The following is a 22,394-nucleotide window of genomic DNA, read 5'->3' as shown; positions in this document are numbered from 1 at the left end:
CATTTCAATTCCCTCCTCCCTCACCAATACGGACAAATTGGAGCTCTGTGGGGTGAATTTAACAAGCATGAATGGGACGTGGCACGGGTTCCACTGTGGTGTCGGTCATGCCGGAGACACAGGCCTGTGTCAAGCAAGAGAAGTCCGTCTCTCTCTTCTGGGGAAAACTCACCAGAGTGTCTGTCAGTACAATGTTGCTGGGTGAGGGCTGGTATGGCTAAGGACATCGGCAATCAATGCTGGATGTGTGATTTCAAGACGATGGAGGGATGAGGAGGGGTGGATAGGGAAGTGTTGTGTGCTCGGTTCATTATCTCGCTCTAATCAGCCAGGTTCAGCCATGAGGACGGCGAGGGGGGGACGGGACTGTGATTAACGTAGACCGATTCCGGCGAGAGATTCTCATCTCCTCATCTTTTTTTTTTCTTTTTTTTTCCCGTCTTTTTCCTCATTGTTGTCTTTTTCCTGGAGAGCCAGTGCAGTCAGCCACAATCACGATCGCTGTCACGTTGTCAGCCACAATCACAGTGGAGAGCTGGCTCCTAATCAGAGGTAAATACATAAACACGAATGTGCTTTCGTCTGGCCACTCCACCTGTCCCTCGGGTGAGACTCCAGACTTGAGACGGACAGCTCTGTCAACATCCCACAAGTGGTCGTCCTCCTCTCCGTTTCCTCTCCTCCTCTCCCTTTCCCCTCCTCTCCTCTCCTCTCCCTTCCTTCCTCTCCCTTCCCTCTCCTCACCTCTCCCTTCCCTCTCTTCTCCTCTCCCTTCCCTCTCCTCCCCTCGCTTCCGACTCTTTCATTGAATTCCCCTGTTATAGGCTTTGGCCAACGGAGAACCAAATATTTTTTAGTCAAAGCACATCCTCTATTTTAGCACAGGGACTTTTTGCGCACCCCTGTGTCCTTTGTGCTTGTTTGTGTGTGTGCTCACAGAGTATAGATCTTGAGAAGGATTGATGAATCACCTTGTTTTTAGGGGGCTTTTTTGACACTGCCCGACCAATTACGCATTTTAATTAGTTTGTGCAAGCCACCAGGAGTCACTCAAATATGGACTCCTTCCCATCTCCCCTCACAGTAAAGGGTCCCTATTTCTCTCAAGAAAGGGGTGGATGGTTGGGTGGGGTCTTTGCACCCTGAGGTCAGGAGTCTTGCAGTACCATCGGCCGTGCTCTTCATTGGTGGAGTGTTTGGAATGATCAAATGCACTCTTCCTCCACTCCACTTCTCTGTCTTAACTGTTGGTGTTCATGAGATCCTCCGGAGCCTCTCTTCTATTTCCCTCCATCTGCACCAAGCTCTTCTCACTAGCAGTCTGGTGTAAATACTCTGACTGGGCCTTGGCCCACTTGACAAACAGAAGGTTTACGTTTTAAGGGGACCCCGTTCTTTATAAACACAGGACAGATAACAGATAAGGTGGGGAGTGGATGTCAGTTTGATCCCCCTCCCCTCCCTCCCTCCCCTCCCTCCCCTCCCCCCTCCCCTCCACACACTTGATGACAGACCACCTTTTCTTCTGAGGCTCCATCTGTGAACACAGCCCACCTGTTTCCTCTCCATTGTAGTCTGCCCTTTATCAGCACCTCACAGCCCGAGCAAGAAGAATTGCGTGTGAGTGTGTGCGCTCGAAAGTGTGTGTGTGTGTGTGTGTGAAAGGGAGAGAGAGAAACAGAGGAAGACAGAGTGTGCGTGTTTGTGTTCATGCTTGTGTGCATGGAAGCGAATATGTGTGTGTGTGAGAGCATCTTTCACGACAAGGCTGACAGCTGACATTCTCATATAGAAGGGGCTAGGCAGGGGGAAGGCAGGAGGCGCAGCCAGAAGAATGATCAAGCTCAGGCCCGTGAAAGACGGCAGGAGCCGAAACGCCAACATCAGCAGCAGGCGGAAGACACAAAAAACTCCCCAGCTCAGCGAAGCTCCAGTTATACACAGACACACACACACATACACACACATTCTCTCCATCTCTGCGTGCCGTCGTGTGTCATTCCCATTTCTCTCTGCGCCTCGCGGGACTCTCCTTCATATTCATGGTTTTGGGAATTTACGTTCTCCCAATTGGAAGATGTTTCGCTCTTTGCTTGCGCCAACAGTATTTTCTTATACGCCGCTAAATCTCTGACTGGAATGACTAGGGAAGGGGGAGAGGTTTAGGGGCTGGGATGGAAATGAGAGGGAGGATGAGATGAAGGGAGGATGAGGGCCTGCGATGAAGGGGAGGACGGACGAGAGGTTTAGGCTTGTTGTCGCCCGGTTGTGCTTTTGTGTTAATGAGTTTGTAACACCTACATTGTGACCCCCATGTCTCCTCTCATGTTGCCGTGCCTTGGTGTTCTCCCTCGTGGCCGCCGCCGCACACACAGCCTCCGCTTCACCGGTAGAGCTTTTCACCTTCTCACAAATAATGAGGAGCGCCCGCGTGCTAACCATGGGTGGTGAATCAGGCGAGCCCCCCCATGGCACCATGAAGAGGCTGTTTCTCATGTCGAGGCATGTCAGTACACAATGAGACAACTCAGTCACCGCTATCTGTTCGTTCGTCTCTCTCTCTCTATGTCTCTCTCTCTCTCTCTCTCTCTCTCTCTGAGTCTGTGTCGGTATCTCTTTGTCTCGGTCTCTCTCCCTCTCTGTCCTGCTCCCCCTCATCTATATTTCTTTCTCTTGCTCCCTCTCTCTCTCTCTCTCTCTCTCTCTCATTCTCTCTCTCTCTCTCTCTCTCTCTCTCTCTCTCTCTCTCTCTCTCTCTCTCTCTCTCTCTCTCTCTCTCTCTCTCTGATATCCCCTGCTTTACGACAGATTTCATCACCTGATCGTTCATCTTCTCGGCGCCTCCTCCATCTCATACTTAATACATCCAGGAGTCTTTATGTATGTTAAATGAGCTTGTAGAAGCTCCAAATCAAAAGGAGCTATGTCAGCGTCCGTCGCTCTCTGGGGTGTCCTCTATTTTTGCTTAACTGGGCCTCCAAGAAAGAGAGAGAGAGAGTGGTGGTGTGGGGGCTAAGGAGGGAGGGGGGTGGAGAGAAGATGAAGGGCCTGTTGTCTGGTGTCACAGAGGGCAAAAATGGACAGAGTAATTGCGTTGTTTCCCCGAAGGCCCCAGAGAAATCCGTTGAGCCACAGGGGCAGCATGGCCTGTCAGGGAGCACAAAGACAACACACAGAACCGAACACTCTGCAGACAAGTCCCTGACAGCGGAACCTCCCCTCTCCCTTAAAAAGAGGACAGGCAGATTATCTCTCAAGATGAGAAGAGGTTGGTACCGAAAAGGAAGGATGTCGGGTGGGGTGGACGAGGCGGTGGTGGCGGGTGCAGGGTGATGCACGGGGGGGGGGGGGGGGGGGGGGGGGGCAGGGGGAACAGGGTCATCTCTGGTGTGGCCTTGTCGTCACCTGCGAAGAGACTTTGCTTCACGACATGTTGAGTGACGTCGATGGATGCCCCCGGCCACCGTCTGCTCCGCTTCTCCATCTGTTGAGCTGGGAGGCTGTGTTCTCGTGGCTGCCTCCTTCACCCCCATCCTGGGGGTTGTCCGCCCCTCCACACCCTCCACCCCCATTGTGATCCCTGGCCTCTGCCCCTATTTAGCCCGGGGCGTCAGAGTGTGTAGATCTTGATGATTAAGCCTGTAAATCTCCTAGGATACTTCCGTTTCATGACTCCTAGGATTCCCTCTCCAGTGCTTAGCATGCTACCTTGAGTTTTATACTTTTAGCGAGGGTGCTCTAAACGTTCTTATATCTTCAGTCGTTTCCTTTCTTTATCCCCTCTCCCTCCGGCTCTGTAGTTTCTGTGTTCACCCCTGCTAGTGATTTACCGCAGCCCTTTTGTCAGACAGCGGATGTGCTATCCTCAATATTTACTCTGCATTAAGACAAATGGTGTCTGGCATCTTGGCTGCCTCCTCCCCAGCCCATGAGCTAATGGGGTTTTTCTTTGAGTGAGAAATGGACTTACATACAGCAGTGCAGAAATGGTTTGGATGGAAGGAGAGAGGGAGACACAGAAACACACACACACACAGGTTCACTCACCATTCTCCGGTTCACATAACTCTCCCCGTAATTAGTGGACGCGGGGAAGGCTAACGTCTCATTAGTGAGGAGATGAGGGCTTATCATATTTATTATGATCTGATCCTTTGCAGGGGAAAACCTGTATTTACCTGCTACATAGTCTAGCCACCATGGCAATGTTTTCCGGCTGGATTCTGAACACTTTGAATGGACTGACAGAAAGGCATGCACCAGTTTTTAAAAGAGTCTTCCGCTTGTGTAGTAGCGTTCAATGAAGCCTAATAGATTCCTAACCCAATGATTTTCTCTGAACAAAACAGAATCTTGATCAGACCGTATGGGTCAGATCCACTGCGCTGATCGTAATTCTGACACATCAAAGGATCCTTTTATCTAGAATGGGCCCCTGGTATGTCTGGTCCTTTCCACAAATAATTCAGTGACATTTGTGCTGACCAGTAGGAAAGTATTATTGTGTGTGTGTCTAGGTCTGTGTGTTTACACAGACAGTGTGTGTGTGTGTGTGTGTGTGTGTGTTTGTTTCCGTGTGTGACTAAAAGGGTCAGAGGTTAGTGTGTGTGTGTGTGGGTCTGGAGTGTAGGGAAAGGTAGGGCCATCAGTGGTAGCTGCAGTGAGGTGTGATGGTGTGGGCGAGACACTGTCTGAACTGACTAGAGACTGGAGTGTTGCAGGTGGAGATGGAGGCCACCAACCAGGGCTAAGAAGCCACCCAGATATTGGGCTGTGAGTGCAGCAGAAGTCTGTCCCAAAATGCTTTCATATGTCTTTAATCTTTTTTTCTTTCTCTCTCTCTCCCTCTCGTTTCTCTTCCAGATGGTCACAAGAACAAAGAAAATATTCGTAGGAGGATTATCAGCAAACACAGTAGTTGAAGATGTGAAGCAGTATTTTGAACAATTTGGCAAGGTAAGCTCCACTTGGGAGATTTCCCTCTTCTCCTTTGGTTGGATGTGGTTTGTGTGATGTGGTGTTTGCGCGTATGTGTGCGTGTGCATCTTTCCAAGATGGGATGTGGGACGTGGAAGATGAAAGCAATTGGAAGAAGGGGGAGGGTGAGAAGGCTACCACTCTGCCAATTGTTCTGCTTTTGTCTGTTGCTATCATCCTGTCAGCCTCCTGTCTCTTGTGCTGGCAGGTTTGAGGCAACGATTACTTGGTCATGTCTGGAGATGTTTCCTAAGTTGGGCTTCAGCTGGACAGACTCTTTGATTGAGAACCTGCGTTCTCCTTCTTTCCCTTGTCCTCTCACTCATCCACAGAACAATTTCCCTACTCCAAATGTGATTTTCAATTGTTTTTACCATCAGTTGACCTGGAAAAGGTAATTTGTTAGCTCTGTTTTTGCTGGTTCTGCTTCTCGGGTATCAAAAGTTCAACTGGAATCTGAAAAGTTCTGAATTACTATACTTCCCTTATTCATCACAAGACATAGCCATTGTCTCTTATTTCAGCTTATCTCAAGCTTCATCTGAATATTCATCTCCTCTCCACAATCACGTGCGAATTGGACATTCCGGAGCCTATTTTTTACATTTTAATGGCTCTCACAGGCCCTGTTGGAACACTCATGCTCATCCTCCTTCTTCCTCAAGGTAATCACTGATCTGACAAGCCTGGATTGGTTAAAGCCATATTCCGGAGGCTTGCGCTTCCACCTGTCCAATCAAGTTAGATCAGTGATTACTTAACGGGAGCTCAGTGGCAGCTCTCTCAAAGGCCGTACTTGTGGCGGCCCAATCAGGCTGTCTGGAGAGAGGCCGGACCTGATCGCCTTGCTCCACACCACGCCCTCCCCACCCCACACCCCGGGTCACCAGGTTGACCTCACCAGGCGAGGGCCCTGCAGTCAAATCCCCCCCCAGCTGCCTGTCCATCTGTCTGCATGCCTCTTTTTCTCTTCCCAATTTGCTGGGTTCATCCATCAGTGCAGTATTGTAAACACACACACACACACACACACACACACACACACACACATCAACCTGAGTGGATAAACCAATTAATTAGCTAGTGTCTCCTCTCCAAAAAGGAAGCGGACCTGTCTGACCAGGGCAGCTGTGTCTGGGTAAGGTTCAATTCAGAAGTAAAGGAAGAAGAGGAGGAATGAGGAAGAGGGGAGAGGAGGAATGAAGAAGTGAGGAGTGCAGGGGAGGACTGGAAGAGAAGAGAGGAAAGTAGAGGAAGAATACTGTACTGACACTATGTGTGTGTGTGTGTGTATTTTGGGGAACTTGTGTGTATTAGTATGTTTAAGTGCATGTGTTTGTGAGGGCACACACATTTGGGTATGCAACATGCACATCTGTGTTTCAGTAATGGTGTGCAATTTTATACATGTCACCGCATGCCTCCTGTGTGATTTTCTGCTTTACTTAATAGAGTGTGTGCAGTTGTGCTCTTGGCACTGTTTGGTGTCATGGCGCTGGAAGCAGGTGTCCTGGGCCACCAGGGTCGGAGGAGTTGTCTCAGAATGCTGGCTGTAGGCTGCACTCCACTTGTGTGTGTGTGTGTGTGCGTGTGCACGTGTCTGTGTGAGTGCCTGTGCATGTGTGAGTGTACGTAGGAGAGTTTGTGTGTGGGTGCACATACTACAGCATTTGATGGTGTCTCGGCGCCTGTACCTGTGTGTGTGTGTACCTGTGTGTGTGTGTACCTGTGTCTGTGTACCTGTGTGTCTGTGTACCTGTGTGTCTGTGTACCTGTGTGTGTGTATACCTGTGTGTGTGTTTTACTGTGACAGAGTGTCCTCCAGTAGAAAGAAAGATATTCTGCCCCCGGTTCCGTGCGTCAGCACTAAAGTGCATCTTAGGCAGAACGGTGACTGCCCTGGAGTCCCTAAGCTAGATTTATGGAGTGTGGAGGGAATCTGAATAAATGTACCGCGGAGACACAGGAGCCGTATGGTATGACCCCCCACCTTCGCCACCACCACATACTTGAGTGTACTGTCTTTTTGGAGAAAGCAATGCGAGTATGTGTTACATTATTTAGTCATTTAGCAGAGGCTCTTATCCAGAGCGACTTACAGTGAGTACAGGGACATTCTCCCTGAGACAAGTAGGGTGAAGTGCCTTGCCCAAGGACACAACGTCATTTTGGCACAGCCATGAATCGAACCGGCAACCTTCTGATTACTAGCCCGATTCCCCAACCGCTCAGCCACCTGACTCTTGTGTGAGGTCATTTGCATGGGGGCTCTAATTAAAGCTCTCCCTCTTCTACCAAGGGCAAGGCTGTCATCAGCCGCCTTAACTATACTGTGTGTACGCTAGTTTTGTAGGGGAAAACATTTGAATCATTTTTACATATTTATTTATATTTTAGGTCTCTCCCCCTTCTCTCTCGCCTTCTCCCTACCTCTCATTTCTCTCTCTCTCTTTCTATTGAGTCATATTGACATTGTTTGGGGATGCCTAGAACTTTCTAGATTTTTATTGTGATTATGCAAAAGTACATTCTTAACCTCTGCCCACTTCCTGTGCATAATGTTCCAAATTAGCAGATTAAATACCAGGAAGGGGGGTCTGGTCCCCCCCCCCCCCACTCCTTCCTCCACTTCGTTGTGAGCACTATCAGCGTGCTAATTTGCCAGGGCTGGTGAATGCTTAGTCATAGGATTTGTTCTAATCGGCTTGGAGTTTGTCTGCAAACAGAGTGTACTTATCTGAGCGGCAATAAACTCCTGCTTTGCCGGGGTCCTCTCAGCTGCCGAGACAGCGTACGCACTCGACCTGCAGGATCCACCTGCACTGCTAGCTTCATCAGCACTCTGTGGACTCGTTGTCTAAGTCCAGTCAGAGTTCTGTTTGGTACAGCCATCTGTACCTGATCTGTTCTATATGACAGAGGCATGTATAGTCAGGGAACAAAAAGGTGAAGTGTTTTTTTGGGGGGGTTGAAATGCTCACCCTCAGCTATAAGATCTCTTCCGTTCCCCTACTCTCTGGAGCAGGAGGGAAACAAATGAGAGGAGGTATGGAGGGATGAAAGAGGAAGAAGGGAGACTCTCAGCTCTCTCTAGTCCAGAGGATTAGTTCTGTCATCATGCCCACCTCTCAGAGGCGCCCAGAGTGTGTGTGTGTCTCGCTGTGTGTGTGTGTGTATATAAGTGTGTGACTGTGTCCTTGTCTGTGCGTGTGTTAGTCTGAACCTTAATAAGCTCTCAGAATGATTCTCACAGCCCCAGTGCCAAAGAGTGAAACTGAATCTACTTGTGGAAAAAAAAAAGAATTGTTTAAGTGTCTTTGCCTGACCTTCTTATTGTATAATTTCGCAGTACTCAGAGAGCCGTGGAAATTGGCCCTCTGTGGAGATTGCTCCCTGGCCCTGTTGTTCAAAGGGATATAAATAAAGGATCAGGGCTGAGGTAGGTGTGTTGGAACACCTTATTTGTACATCTGATAGCTACATCTAGCAGCTCATTTAAACTTATTCAGGATTTTTCTTTTGACCACTTGACCATCATTTTAACCCCCAGTGACCATGTACACTGGTCTTTTTTACCGTCTTTTTTCCGTCACCAGGACTTGTAATACTTTAACATAGTGGGTGCTCAGCCTATAGTGTTGCTCTGGCTTTTCTGCTTAAGCAATCTTGCCTCGCTTAAGCTAACCTGCTCACAACCTCCCCCTACGGACGAACCTGCCAACAAATAACAGCTTGCTCGCTGTGATTTCTCCTCTTCAGAACAGGGCCTGAATACCACAGAGGCAGTTTCCCTTTACGACATGAGGTTAACATGTCTTATTTGACCGGTTCAGAGCACCAACGAGCCCCCCCTTGAACAGTTGGAACAGTGTGAATGATCTTTTAAGTGGGTCGGGGTCAGATCCAGAAGGTTTCCTTCAGACCGTAGGGGCTGTTCCATGCATTTCTGTCTTGTGAAAATCGTAAGCGTGCACTTTGAGGAGGGCAGGTCTCGAAGAGAAACAAGACTGATAAGTCGGGTTGAAACCACTCCGATCGGGAGATGTGTGAGAGGGGAAAGCAAAACAAATGATTTAATATTCTCTCTGACCTTTTGAGTGCTCTGTGTATTGGCAGTGGTTCCTGGAGTTGAGAGGTTGCAATTTTCAAATGCTCACCAGAGAAAAGGAAGTTGTAGAGCTTTTGGGCAATCCATTTTAATTCGACAAAGTGTATTTCTTCTGCCGCCTTCTTCAGTGAGCGGGGCTTGTCTTTCAGTTCCTTCTCAAAGATTTTCTCTTGACCTTGCTGTGGATCTGGCTCTTCAGGGAACTCTCCACTTCGGTATATTACACCGCCAACCAGTTGAAAGAATAAATGTTTTTCTCAATGCTTTTTCAGTGATTTTTCATCAGGTTATTTGCCACTCGATAGAATGACCACCTTAATCTACATTTGAGAAAGTTAATCTATCCTGCTAATGGTTCCTTTTACTAATAGCTTTCCCCACCTGAAAGTCCCTGAGCATTAAGATGATTTAGTGAATGAGTCGTGGCTGGGGCTGGGGGACCGGGATGTCAGAGAGGTGCTCCCTCTAGCTTACTTAGTGACACGTCATGATGTGGTTTGTCACCGATGGTGATGCTTGATCCACCTCATGGCACTGATGGAACCTCTGAACCAGGTTGTAAGGTTGAAAGTAAAGTTGAAAAATATATTTCAGTTCAATTTATGGGAAAGTCTGAGTTGCATTTAGGGAAAAGTTCTTCAACAATACTGAAAAGGCTTTAGAATTGGTCAAAGAGCAAAGAATGAAAGTCATGCACCATCTAGATGAAATTATGTAGCCAATTTACTGGTGTAGTTATATCTGTCGTAGAACAGGTTCAAGAGCTTGTTTACTCCTGAGGTTCACTAGCTTGAGTTCTAAGGTGAGGAACTGCAGTGAGCACATGGAACAGAACCTTGCTGACCCTCACAGATAGGACAGAGTTCATACTGTGCAATCTCTTCGCAGTTTATCTTTCAGAGCATATTTCTCAGGGGAAGAGAGGATTGCCTTGATTGCTCTGGAACTAAGTCACTGGGTCATCTGTTAAAACACCTGTAAGGGCCCCTGCACTCCTCTTCAAAGATGGCAGCTGTTTAGAAGATTGTGGGCGATTGAACGGATTGCTGGCAACTGGCTCACTCGCCTAAATCTCATAAAGATAGCAAGCGACAATCTTGAGGGGGTGGGGGGGGGGGGGTGGGGTTAGGATGGATGCTTGAAGCGCAAGGGTAAATCATTCCCGAAGATTGCATGGTGGTTTGAAGTTTTTGTAAAAAAAAAGAAAAGAAATATGCCAAAGCTCAGACTCAACTAGCCACCGTGGTGTGCCTCCTCCGAAAATCAGATAGCAAAGTGCCCAGACGGAAGGGGGAGCAGTTGTGATCGGATCGGGGAGCGCCAATTAAATTGGGGCAGAGGAATCATTAGGATTTAAAGAAATAGACGGTTCCTGAGACGACATGGCATTTCCTATCCACCGTCTCCACGCGGCGCCCTGCCAAGGTGAACCCGCGCCGGCGTAATAGCTTCCCATTTGGGGGTCCTACCTCTGATCTTAAAGTGGGGAGGCAAGACGCGTCCGAGGATCTTGGCGGAAATAAGCCGCCCCCCCCCCCACCAGGCCCCACCCTCTGAGCGGTCTGAGATGCCCAGGCCCTTTAAGTGCTGCTGGGCGACGGCGGCAGGAAACTGCAGGCGGCTGGTTCTCTCAGAGAAGCAGCCGAGGACTATCCGGTAAACAACCGAGGATGAGTGACGGCTCCCTAAGCGGCGCCACTCAACCTCAGGAGCCCCAGCTGAAGACTAGGGTCACTGCGGTGCCTCGGCGCATCGAGGTCCCCGCCTTTTCCTATCGCCGGGTGGGAGCGACCACGCAGGACCTGCTGTCACCCTGTGAGGAGTAAATTAAGATCTATATTCAGAAGCTCAGCATGAAAAGGGGGAGCAAAGAAAAAAAAGGAAAAGATTAAAAGAAAATTATAACTCAAGGTTATCCCCCCCCCCCCCCCCCCACACACACACACACCAAATCCGATTGTACAGTAGCAACAGAGGCCTTACCTGCATGCTGGCAGTCTGTGTGACATATCTCATTTGTTTAAAAAAAAAGAAAGAAAATCTCGACTCCCATCAGGGAAAACTGCCTCCCACTCAAAACAATTTGAGCAAGCTCAGTAAATGGCCTTGTTTCTTTCTGCATTTTTTTCGGATTCCTTTTTTCTTCCCCCTTCTCCCTCTCCCTTCACTGCAAGGTTGGGGTTGTTTTTGTCAATTTTTTTTATGCAAAGTCCTAATGAAGCCTCAAAGGTATTGAACATCATATACAATTACTGTGCTTACACAGCGGAGAACGAGTGTGCAACCGCCAAACCCGCACTCTGCAGGCTCTTCCTCCTCTCTTCATCCCTGCCGCTTGGAGTCATGCCAACGTTATTGCGGCTGGCGCCTCCGTCAGACAAATATAAAGAGGGATTTGCTGCATAGCACGTCTGTCAAGACCTTCTTTTCTCTTGCTTGCATACTGGCATGTCCTGTTTAATTACTGTGAACAACTGTATATCCTCTGAGAGAATACACAGAGGAGTGAGAAGGGAAGGAATGGACGAGACATTATGCAGAGCAGTGTAAATCCTCCATCAGCTGTTAGCATGTCTGGCTACCTGATTGCGGTAATGCAACCACAACAACATTGTGTGGGTTTTAGTACTGGGTTGAATTGGATTTGATGACTTCTGCTTTAATCTGACATTGTACTTTATTGTTAGCTCCATCTGATTTCATCAGAAGGTAAAATTGTCTTTTGACGATGTTCCTCATGATTTCACACCATTGTCTTTACTTTGGGTTCAAGGTCATTAATAAAAGCCCCTTACAGTAAGTCCTCAGTGTCTTTCGAGTCTTCAGTGTTCAGTTGCAAATTTCAAGACTCAGGGATGGGTAGACGGATCTGACCAGCGGACTATTGATAAAAACTGTCAGGTTGACATGGATGGGTCAGCTGAAGCGAAGGACAGATTTCAGGGCAGATTAAAGCACTGAAGAAGGGGATGAGAGAAAAGTGGAATAGAGAAAGGACAGTGTGAGTCAGAGTGTTTTTTCTGGTTTTTTTTTTGTTTTTTTTGGGACAGACGCTCCTACACTTTATGTAAATTGTATTGGCGATCTCTCACTGAGCGCTCTCTCTGTTGGAGTCAAGTGCACAAGGAAAGGGTGAAGGGCTCTCAGGCTGGCACACTAATTAACTGAAATGCCACCGCATTACCTGGTTTTTAATGAACTTTGAAAAGGAAGAGGGGGAAAAAAACACAAAGCAGAGCTTCGCTCTTGGAGGGGGTGAGCTGGGGGGGGGGGGGGGGGCTGGTGAACACTGCTGACACAGTAGCGGCCGTCAAAGTGTGGCCTTCGGGTCCAGAATGCACAATGGGGAGGAAAGGAGCTCCCCTCCTCTCCCCTCCCCTCCTCGCCTCTCCATACTCTTTGTGATGAGAAGACAGTTCCTGGGGTGCTCCCTTAGAGATGAAGGGGGGCAAGGTTGAAAGTTGAAGTTCCCCACTCAGGGGGGGGGGGGGTCGGGGGCAAACTATCACTTCCTGTCTGGCCACCATCGCCTCATCACTGTCACAAAAACAGCCAGTGACGTCTGCTTGTTTGCAGACCAACAAGCCAAAATACATCCCTTTGCACTCAGGCCATAGGACACCACCTCAGATAAAAGCACCGTAGCAACATACTTTGTTCGTTTGATGGTTAACCGTAGTGACTGCATCGGTTTGCTGCAATATTCACAGGCCCTAAAAACCATAGTGTTGCAGTGGTTTTAGCTTTACTGTTCATACTAACGCCACTGTACATAGAATTAAGACAGATATTCACTTTAAATGGAAATTTGGTACACAAGCTGCGAGCTGAGAGCTTGGTAAATTGGCTGCCTATATCCTCCCTTATCCCTTTACCTAATGAAAGGAATACGATAGGATGCAGAAGTTCCTCAGGCAATCCACCTCTGTTGTGAGGCAAAGAGCAGGTCAGGCTTGGCTGCTCTCCCAGATACACACACGCACACACATACACACACATACACACACAGAGACACTCTACACAAGAAAAAAATTATATTACTTCATCTATTTGTTGATATTTTGCAGTGTTTAGGTGAAAAACGCTAGTTCCATTCATCCTCTAGTGGTAATAGGTTTTCATTAAAGTGAGAATGAGATTTTTTCTCCCTCTCCTCTTCCAGGTGTGCACTGAAAATTCTGCGTAATTTTGCCAATGTGATTAACAATACAAAACAATGGTAATGTTTTGCCATCTTGAAATGTCACATTGTTCTGTCACACTGTTGCTTTATCATAAAAGACAGATTGCCGGTTTACACGGCAGGATTTACGAGTTGATCAACCTGTCTGTTGTTCCCAGGAAACCCTACAAAAACACCAGTGGAAGTGAATAATTAAATAGGATGATGAAAAAGTAGAAGAAAAGAAAAAGAAAAAAGAGGGGTCGACAAGCTTTCTAATTTCCCTCAACAGCAGGTGGTTGTCATCCATCTGAGAGTAGTTACAGACAGCTTGGCGGGAGACGCCCCCACACCAGAGACATGCGTGTGTGCACGTGTGTGTGTGTGTGTAGACAGACAGGGGAGAGTGAAACCTCAGGGGAGCCGCTCCCCCACACACACCTAATGATGACACTGTGCGGCGGTGCCCTCCGAGGTTGGCGCTGCCCACAGGTATTGACCCCATCCTAGCAACACTAACATGCAACACACTGCTCAGAAGAGCGGCTGACAGTTCTAATGTCAGAACAGAATAGAGATCACACTGGCTTTGTAATCCTTTGTTGTAATCCTCTCTGCCTTATGGCAAGGTGTCAGTCGCAGACTCTATCCATGCATCTAAGCTTGTCAGAGGAGGCAGAAGAACTGAAAGGTCCCTAGGCCCCAAAAGGGGAAAAGAGATGCTTTATCAGACTACAAAGTGCAAAAGAACTACAAAAGCAGCCATTGCCCATGTTTTTAACTGTCATCATGGAATATAGATATACTCAGCGTTATGACATTGTGATGTGGTGAAGGCCTAGCAGACATCCCAATAGGACATCTGGACACTGGCTCCTCCCTCCTTAGGCAGCGTGCATGAAGGACAGTGATGAAGAGAGCAGAGGACAGGATACGGTCCCTGTTTCCTATGATGTCGTTTTTGTCTTTTTAAACGAATCCCTCAGACAAACCAATCCTTACACCAGCCAACGTTTATTATTGTGTGTCTCTGTTGAGACAAAGCACAGCCTGAAAGAGAGTCCAAGCGGCCAGTAAATCTCTCCCTGCAGGAGGGAGGCAGAGACGAAAGCCAAGTGGCCAGCTCTCATTTGCAAGTCGGAGCTTAATTAAAATCCTCATGCGAGCCAGAGAGCAAACCCAACAAGCGTGTGGTGATCAACATAAACAGTCAAAAGAGAAAACTCTCTGAAGCTTCTTTCCTTTTGCCCTCCTGCCATCCTTCTGTCTGTCTTTCATCATTTCAATCGCACCCCCTCTCTTCTCCGCTCCTCTCTCTTACTCTATCTCACTATTTACCTCTCTCTTTCTCAATCCTTCTATATCCTTTAATTCTATCTTGCTATTTCTCTGTCTCTCTCCCTGCAAAGTAGTTTAATCTCACTGGTCCTTGTCTGACCCAGTGCCCAGAACCACTGATAGCTCGATAAGAGGCCACAAATACATCCCCTTTAGACCCCTCCCCCATCCTCTTCCTCTGCAATTATCAGTAGCATACAGTACGACAGTGTGCCACTTTTTCATCTACGGGAGCTAGAGTCGTTTCTTCTTCGTTTTTTCTCTCATTTTCCCCTGTGTCTCTTCTCCCCTCCCGACGGAGCGATGTGCGATTGTCCTCTGCGGGGCGCCCTCCCGCAATGTCTGTCAGCACACACACTCTCCCAGTTGGCCCAACACTCCAGAGAAGTCCGTCTGGGAGGCCCTGGCACGGGCTGGCATCACCCGGGGCAACCCCCACAGAGACTGGGATGTCCACTGTGGCACACACTGCTCCAAGTACCCCAAGGCTGGCTGGGAAAGCAGGAGGACACAATAGAGGATCTGTGGAGAATGAAACATCCTTACCCTATACACACTCTGGAGATAAATAGATTTCTCAGTTTGGTGTAATTAAACTGCCATGGACACATTTGGTCCTGGTTGCTATCCTTCTTATACTTTAGAATGTGCTTCATGACACTTATTACCTTCACAGTGAAGGTGCCATCCCAGAGTTTAGCTAGGAGGCTAACTCTGTACGCTCACCAATGCAAAGTAATGTAGACAAATGTAGTCAGCCAAGGCATTTTGACCCAAGTGAGTTACTCACTGAATATAAGCAGCGCTAAACCTTTTTTGGGCAACATCTTACACCAATCTTATCAGGCTTCGCAATACCACAATTTCTCTTCTCACTTGACTCTGGGTCTGCAGCATTAAGCTTTCTGTATCTACCATATTCTCCCCTCTACACATTCCAAAGACTGTCCCATTTCATCTCACTAAGATGAGACTTACTTGTGCTCAGTGTGTCTTACATCCATCTCATTCTGGCGGCCAATCACAAGGGCTTTCTACTCCTCTCTGCTCTCTCTTCAGTCAGGTGTGTCCTCACAATCCATCTATTTTAGCCTCCTCCAGGGTGCTGTTCAGGGCATAGGGACTCCTTCCTTTGGCATCCCTTGTTCCTGACCCAAATCCGCAATTGGCTTTTTAATTGTCCCTTCTCGAAAGGCCCCGTGCGTTTAGCCGCGTAACCACACCACGGCTCATTTTGTTTTACTAGTTTCCTTGATAATCACGAGCCACCAGTGATTATCTAACTGACTGAGCTATCGTTTATTTCCACGTCTGTTCCTCACTGTTTCCTTGTGCCTGCATGCGTTTTGAGGCTATTCGTGTGCATGTGTGTGTGCATGCATATTTGCATATATTTTCATTCCTTACCACTATGTTTGTGCGTGCTTGTGTGTGTTTCTAAGCACATCTTCTCAGAGTTAGGCTGCAAGGCCAATGTGAAGCAAATTGTTCGTCTCTAATTGCCAAACGCTTTGATACCTCTCCCCCACCCCCCGCTGATCAGCAATGGCCCTTAACGTAATAAGGGCCAATTAGGTTAAAGGAGCTTAGCTACTTCCCCTTATGGGGCCATGGTCTGGAGTTTCAGTGCAGGCAGTCCTGGTTTCCCTGGTCTAACTGGTTCCCATTCCTACAGGAACATCATGTGCTTATAACCAGTAACTGTTGCTCATGCTACAGGTTAGTATTTGTTTTTGACTGTCTTTCGAGGGGGCTTTTTAGAAGGTCTGTTGTTGTTTGATCTTGAACAAATATTCTTTGATAGTGTTGATAGCAGTCTACATACTGTCATTTGCAGGTGAAAAAATAGGTCATTTTTTGCTGAAAGATGTTAGCATGTTCTTACGAAGATCCTTTCTAGATAGCTCCTGTTCCTACTTTTCCAGGGATTGAGAATCTCTCTCGCCCTCGTCTTGCAACGGGACTCTGTGTCTCAAATGTGCACTGCCCTGTGACAGAATGGATGAGACGCTGGATCAGTGACACATTTCCTGGCGGGTGACGTTGGCTTGAGGTGACGTTGGCCCTCTCGCTGCCTGTGAGCCGTGTTAAATGAGGCTCGGAGCAGGGGCGGGGCCCCGGTGATCAGATGCCCCGGCTCCCGTGCCCGCCTGCTGCCATGCCCGGCTCCCAGGAGCGCCACACTCCATTTGCCCTGGCATCGGAGCGGCTGCGTCCAGGCCCCTCTCGCTCAGAGGCGGCAGAGGCGGCCAAGCCGTGCACGCCCACACAGTGCCCCCACATGCACACATACACACACACACACATACACACACACACACATCAGCGCACATCCCTGGACCTCCTTTTTGGGTGCAGCTGTGGCTACAGATAACGTAACACACACTCAGACACCCACCCACCCACCCACACACGTATGTCTGCGTACATAGACAGGCTGTTGCCTAAGCAGTAATGTCATTGCAGACATTTGAAATGTCACTGTGAATAGACACTATTTTGCATTGTGCCCATATTTTGTTGAAGGGTGGCACTTGTTTGAGTGCTTCTTCAAAAACATATGCATGTGGATTACGGAAATGCCATTTAGACTGTTCAAGCGCTAAGGATCAAGTGCTTTTTGTTTAAGTCCATGTGCTTTAGATATATCCCTCTAAGACTATAATGAATCCAGAATAATTTTTTTAATAATAATGCAAAAAAAAGCTCCCCAAAAAACAAAGCAGTGCTTCTCTAGCCTGCCATAGAGATGATTATTTCAATTTTTTCATTCAGAGGAATAATTGTGCATAGCAGAGCTTGGCCAAGCCTGAATGTGACCTTTCCAAACAGACACATAATGCATATACATGCGCCGTCTTGCGTAGATATCATTTCAAGCATTTCAAGCCCCTCTTTTATATTCTAATTTATCAACAATTTATGGTCACCATGGGATAGATTTGGAGATGGAGCGGGTTATGGCGCATGGTTTCAGAGTTAGCGTTTTTGTAGTGTTCAAACACAATGCCTGGCAAAAGAGTGCGTCTGTTAGGAGGGAGAAAAAGAGAGAGTGTGCGCTTCTGTCTGTGTGTGTTTCCCTGGGAGAGTTTGTGAGTTTGGAGTGTGTTTCCGCCTCTGTGTCCACAGCTGTCTAGGTGAGTGGAGGCTTTGGCAGAGATAGTGGGAGAGAGAGATACAGATAGGGAGGTACAGAGAGAGAGAGAGTTCTACTTTTCCTTCCTCCCCATCACACCTTATTCCCTTTGACAAAAGGCTCTAATGGCTCAATATTTGAGTGTCTGTTCAAAGTGGGCAAAGTCTCAATCCTTTTTCCCATCTGCCACGGCTGTTTCTCCCCCCTGCACGTGTGACAGATTCACTCTCCAGTGTTTTAATTTGGAGTCGGTGTTAGGAGACCTTTTCCGGAACAAATTATTCAAAAAATGATGACAAATTTTCTCCCAAGAGCCTCAGCTGTTTCCCCCAGGGAATACGGTGTCTACTTTTAACCTTTTTCCCAAGAACTGGGTTGCTAGCTGTGTATGTGTGTGTATGTGTACACATCTTCATGGGTGCGTGGGTGTACATGTGTGCTTGTGTGGTCGAGCGCAAGCTGGAGCATGTGTGCATCCTGTTTGTGTGTGTGTGTGTGTGGACCAGGAGGAGCGTCCTCTCCCAGCCCAGAGCCAGCTGTGACGCTGCCTATGCGGTCTCAAGAGCCCTTAATGGGAATTGGACACGAGAGACAAGAAAAGAGAGGCTCAGGTGGTCTTCCTGTATCGTAGGGCCTGAGAGCGATCGAGCGCGGCAGCCATTTCTGTGGTTGCGTCCTCCACTTCACACTGACCTACAGTTCTGACTCTTCCCCCTCCTGCATTGTTAAAGTGATACTTTTCTTCTTCTTCTTCTTCATCTACTGGGGCCAACGAGCGTCAATGAGTGCGCTCTCTCAGGGGCTCATAACCATTTTCAGTATCAGAATGCTTCATTACACAGCTTGACCCCTGCTGGCATTTCCACCTTCCCTTCTGGATTAAGCCCGCGCTGTGAAAGTGCCTTTGAAAAACCTTCAGGAAGAGACGGTGAAACAGAAATAGAAGCTCGAGTAAATGGGAGGTTGAGATGGAGAGAGTTCAACTGGAACAGTAAGTGTGGTCTGGTCCATTCCCTCTACATTTTGGTGGACCAATACCAATAAGAAAAAACAACGACAACAAAAAACAAACAGGCTCAACCTGATCTCTCTTCCAGAAATATTTTTGTCATTTTAAAATCTCTCTCGCTGAAACCTTGTTTTGCATCCAGGCCTGCTATTGTCTCATGATTGCGATGACTAAATGTAAGTCAAAGATGATCCTTGATACCCGCTCCGGTTCCAGCACGCTCTCAGTCGTACTGTGGAGACTGTGTTGTTGTTCTTCATCTGTTCATTCATCAGACATCCGTGTGTGGGAGAGCCAAAGGATTTGACTTCGAGCCCACTCACCTATTACAACTGGGAGCAAAAACGAATCAGCGCCGAAGTGGCTTTCAAATGATGTCATGTCTCCGTCTCTTTCTCTCTCAATCATGTGATCTATTCCTGCGTCCTGGCATGAGACTCGGCTTATAAATAGCGGCCAACGCACAGGACAGCTGAGCATTGTGGGACGGCGCGGACCAGGCTGCGGGGATTATCATTAGTCATCGCCATGGTGACGGCATCAGTCTTGAGTCAGCGTGGCTAGAGTAGAGAACGACCTCGACAGAGGCCAGTGCTTTGCCAGAATGTTACCTGATCCGTCTTATCTGCCAAAGCGATCTATACTGAGTACAGTCAGGGCTGGAGGCCTAACTGACTTAAAGGTCTTTTTGAGCAAAATGTCCTAAATCCTGTTTTTACGAATGGGATGGTGGGTTTCTATTGAAATTCTTACTGTAGAATTATGCAAATGATCCTTGATTTGGAATGTTTTGTCACTTTTGTTAAGAGTTCACCTGTCCGCCCGCCAGTTTTAGTTTCCTATGTTATGTTGTCGTCCCACTGTGATGAAAGCACTCCCTTTTAAATGACTAAGACTCCGATCTTCTGCCCCACATGCTAGCGCACTCTGTCACCCAGTTGAAACGTGCAAATCCAATGATTCCACTTCTCACAGGTACAGAAGCCGGGTAGCAAGCAGGGATTAAGTCATATTCAAGTGGTGAAGTGTTATCGTGTGAAAATCTGTGTGAGGGGGGAAGGGGGTGGGTGGGTGGGTGGGTGGGTGGGTATGGTGCCCATTAATCCACTTCATAGTGCCAAAACCTAATTGGTACTCTGAGGCTACAGTTGGGGGATGAGATGAACTCCACTGTGCTGCCTCCCTTAGCTGCTCATCTCTAGACACTCAGAACTAGACACTCATTGGCCGCTCAAGCTAAATGTGCAAGCAAGCAAGTGGGGGGGCCTTGATTGGCTGCATTCCAATTTCACCCCCTCTCCCCCTTCCTCCTCCGAATGCCATTTTCCCACTTGAGACTTGACCAAGGGTGTCTGAGAGGATGGGTTAGAGTGAAATGGAATGAACTTCACTCAGCTCCATGGAAAGGTTGGGGCCAGACTGTGTTCATTGCATCAGCATTTTCATCGTGAATACAAGAGTGAGTTGTCAAGAGCAAAGGGAAGAGTTCACTTTTTCAATATGGAGCTCTGGTTGATCTCCTTTTACTTGTCCTGCCATAATGACCACTCAGATCCCTATCCAGCGATTGACTAGAGAGGAAATGTTTGGTTTAATCACTTCCTGTTTGCTCTTTGACCTCAGTGTGTCCTTCAGGCTCCTTAGCTGGTGATTAGCTGCAGCTGGTAACATTCTGCCTGGCCCTGGGAATAAACAACCCCGGCCCCGCCCCCTCATCAGGGGCCAATTAGGATGCTGGAGGCTGTGTTGACGTGGCAGGGAAACGCAGAGCTAGTTGGACAGCAGTATTTTTTTGGTTCAACCAATCAGGAAGGTCCTTGCCTGCCACCCCCAGCTGCTGATAAAAAAAAAAAGAGAAATGGAGAGAGGGATGGAGAGAGAGAGAGATGTCAGGATGTCCGTGCAGCGCCCCTGGGAAAGAAGAGCCTGTTCCCTCACTTTGACTCTAGCACCGCGGTCACACTGGCAGATTTGTCACACAAAGCTCCCTCCCTCCCTCCCTCCCTCCCTCCCTCCCTCCCTCCCTCCCTCCCTCCCTCCCTCCCTCCCTCCCTCCCTCCCTCCCTCCCTCCCTCCCTCCCTCCCTCCCTCCCTCCCTCCCTCCCTCCCTCCCTCCCTCCCTCCCTCCCTCCCTCCCTCCCTCCCTCCCTCCCTCCCTCCCTCCCTCCCTCCCTCCCTCCCCTCATCTCTTCCACTTAGTCCACTGCAACCTCCATCTCCTTGTCACCCCCATGCCCCCCCTCCCTTTTCTGACCTTCATCGACAAACCAGCTAACATTGAGAGTATGAATGGAAATTTTAAAAGCTCTGCTAAGAATCCATTAGAGCCTCCACAATGAACAGAGGAGACAGAGATTCTCTTCATGTCACAGGGGCTTAATTCAATCACTCATCTGCTGTGGTCTGGGTTTGTGTTTGGGGGGAAAACTCGATTAAAGGAGTCGTGAATGATCTGATTGTTGCATATTTGCCGCTGTTTGCTTTGGGAATTATTGGCGATGCGCTGGCATGTTTTTCTCACGACACAGAGCTCTCTGTCTGATGACTGGGAAACACGTTAGAGCCTTCTCACGTTGGTTGCAGGGATGAGATGGCCAGCGGAGTGATTTTAGATTTGCCACTGCCACTTAGTGCTGTGGTGTCCTGTTTAGCTCTTTCACTGACTCCAGACCAAGCCTGTAAGGCCTTTCTGCCCTGATAGCAATGCGTCCCTTAGCTGTTTTTACTGACCCCAGACCAGTTTGGCAGAGCTTTTCTGCTTCAGCAGACGACAGTCTCAAGGCGCAGTTGTTTTTAACCTTTCTCCACACCTCCTTCCCTCCCTCGCTCCATCTTTCCTCTCTCTCATACTGCCCCCCCCTCCCCCCACCCCCACCACCTCCCTCACTGAAGGAGAAGACCAGTTATTTACTGAGGCTGGCTCTCTGTGCTCGGCCCAAAATAGAGGCACAGTAATCACAATTACACAGCCAGGGTGGAGGCTGAAGTGTCATTTAGAAAGATAATCAAAAAGTCATCTCTCTCCTCTTCTCTTTCTCTCCATCGCTCTCTTTCTCCTTCCCCTCTTTCCATCTCTCCCCCCCTCTCTCTCACTTGGCATCATTTCAAGAAGCTCTGTTCTCAGTAAAAAAGATATAGGGGAGGCTAAAGAGACAGAAAAGGTTAGACAATGGGAGAAAAAGAACAAGATCTCCAACTTATCTTACAATAGGACGTTAAAATGACTTAAAAGCCATTTTATGCCTGGAGGCGGGTCAGAACTTACTTTGAAAATGCCACAAACCCTTTTTTAATTTCTGCTCTGTTATTCAGAGTCCCAACACGATGATTCCTCCTCTAAACTTCCCCCACGAGTCATTCAGGCCGTAACATTTAAAAATGCCTCCATTTAAAGGTGAACTACCATTTAATTACTTGGGGTATCAAATGTAATTTGGTATCAACACTTTTTTGTTAGCTTAACTCAGAGGTAATCGGCCTGTAAACGACTGAAGCCCCGGATTGCAGGCTGTTTGTGAGCTGCTGTATTTTCCAGCCACACGCCTGTTTCCCCCGCCTCACCGGTGATGGATGCACTCTGATTCGCTTCCTACACAGGGGAGACAGGATGGGGGCGGGCATACGCCACTGTGAGTGACAGCTCGCCGTGCTTCAGCGTTGCTTT

The 22,394-nt window shown here is 48.2% G+C and overlaps 1 protein-coding gene across 12 annotated transcripts in view; it reads left to right on the top strand.

The window, feature by feature from the left end:
• Window positions 1–22,394, top strand: part of msi2b (musashi RNA-binding protein 2b) — a 178,844-nt gene that overhangs the window by 38,800 nt on the left and 117,650 nt on the right. For all 12 annotated transcript variants that reach the window (XM_084673919.1, XM_084673921.1, XM_084673922.1 and 9 more), the window contains exon 6: window positions 4,864–4,956. In XM_084673919.1, the coding sequence (XP_084530045.1) occupies window positions 4,864–4,956 (93 nt within the window). The remainder of the gene's footprint in view (window positions 1–4,863; window positions 4,957–22,394) is intronic.

The sequence above is a fragment of the Hypomesus nipponensis genome, chromosome 15 (genome assembly GCF_054491055.1).
Source record: "Hypomesus nipponensis isolate SF chromosome 15, ASM5449105v1, whole genome shotgun sequence".
In the NCBI taxonomy this organism is placed as follows: Eukaryota; Metazoa; Chordata; class Actinopteri; order Osmeriformes; family Osmeridae; genus Hypomesus; species Hypomesus nipponensis.
The sequence above is the reverse complement of the archived record's forward strand: the minus strand, read 5'-3'. Positions and strand labels throughout refer to the sequence as shown.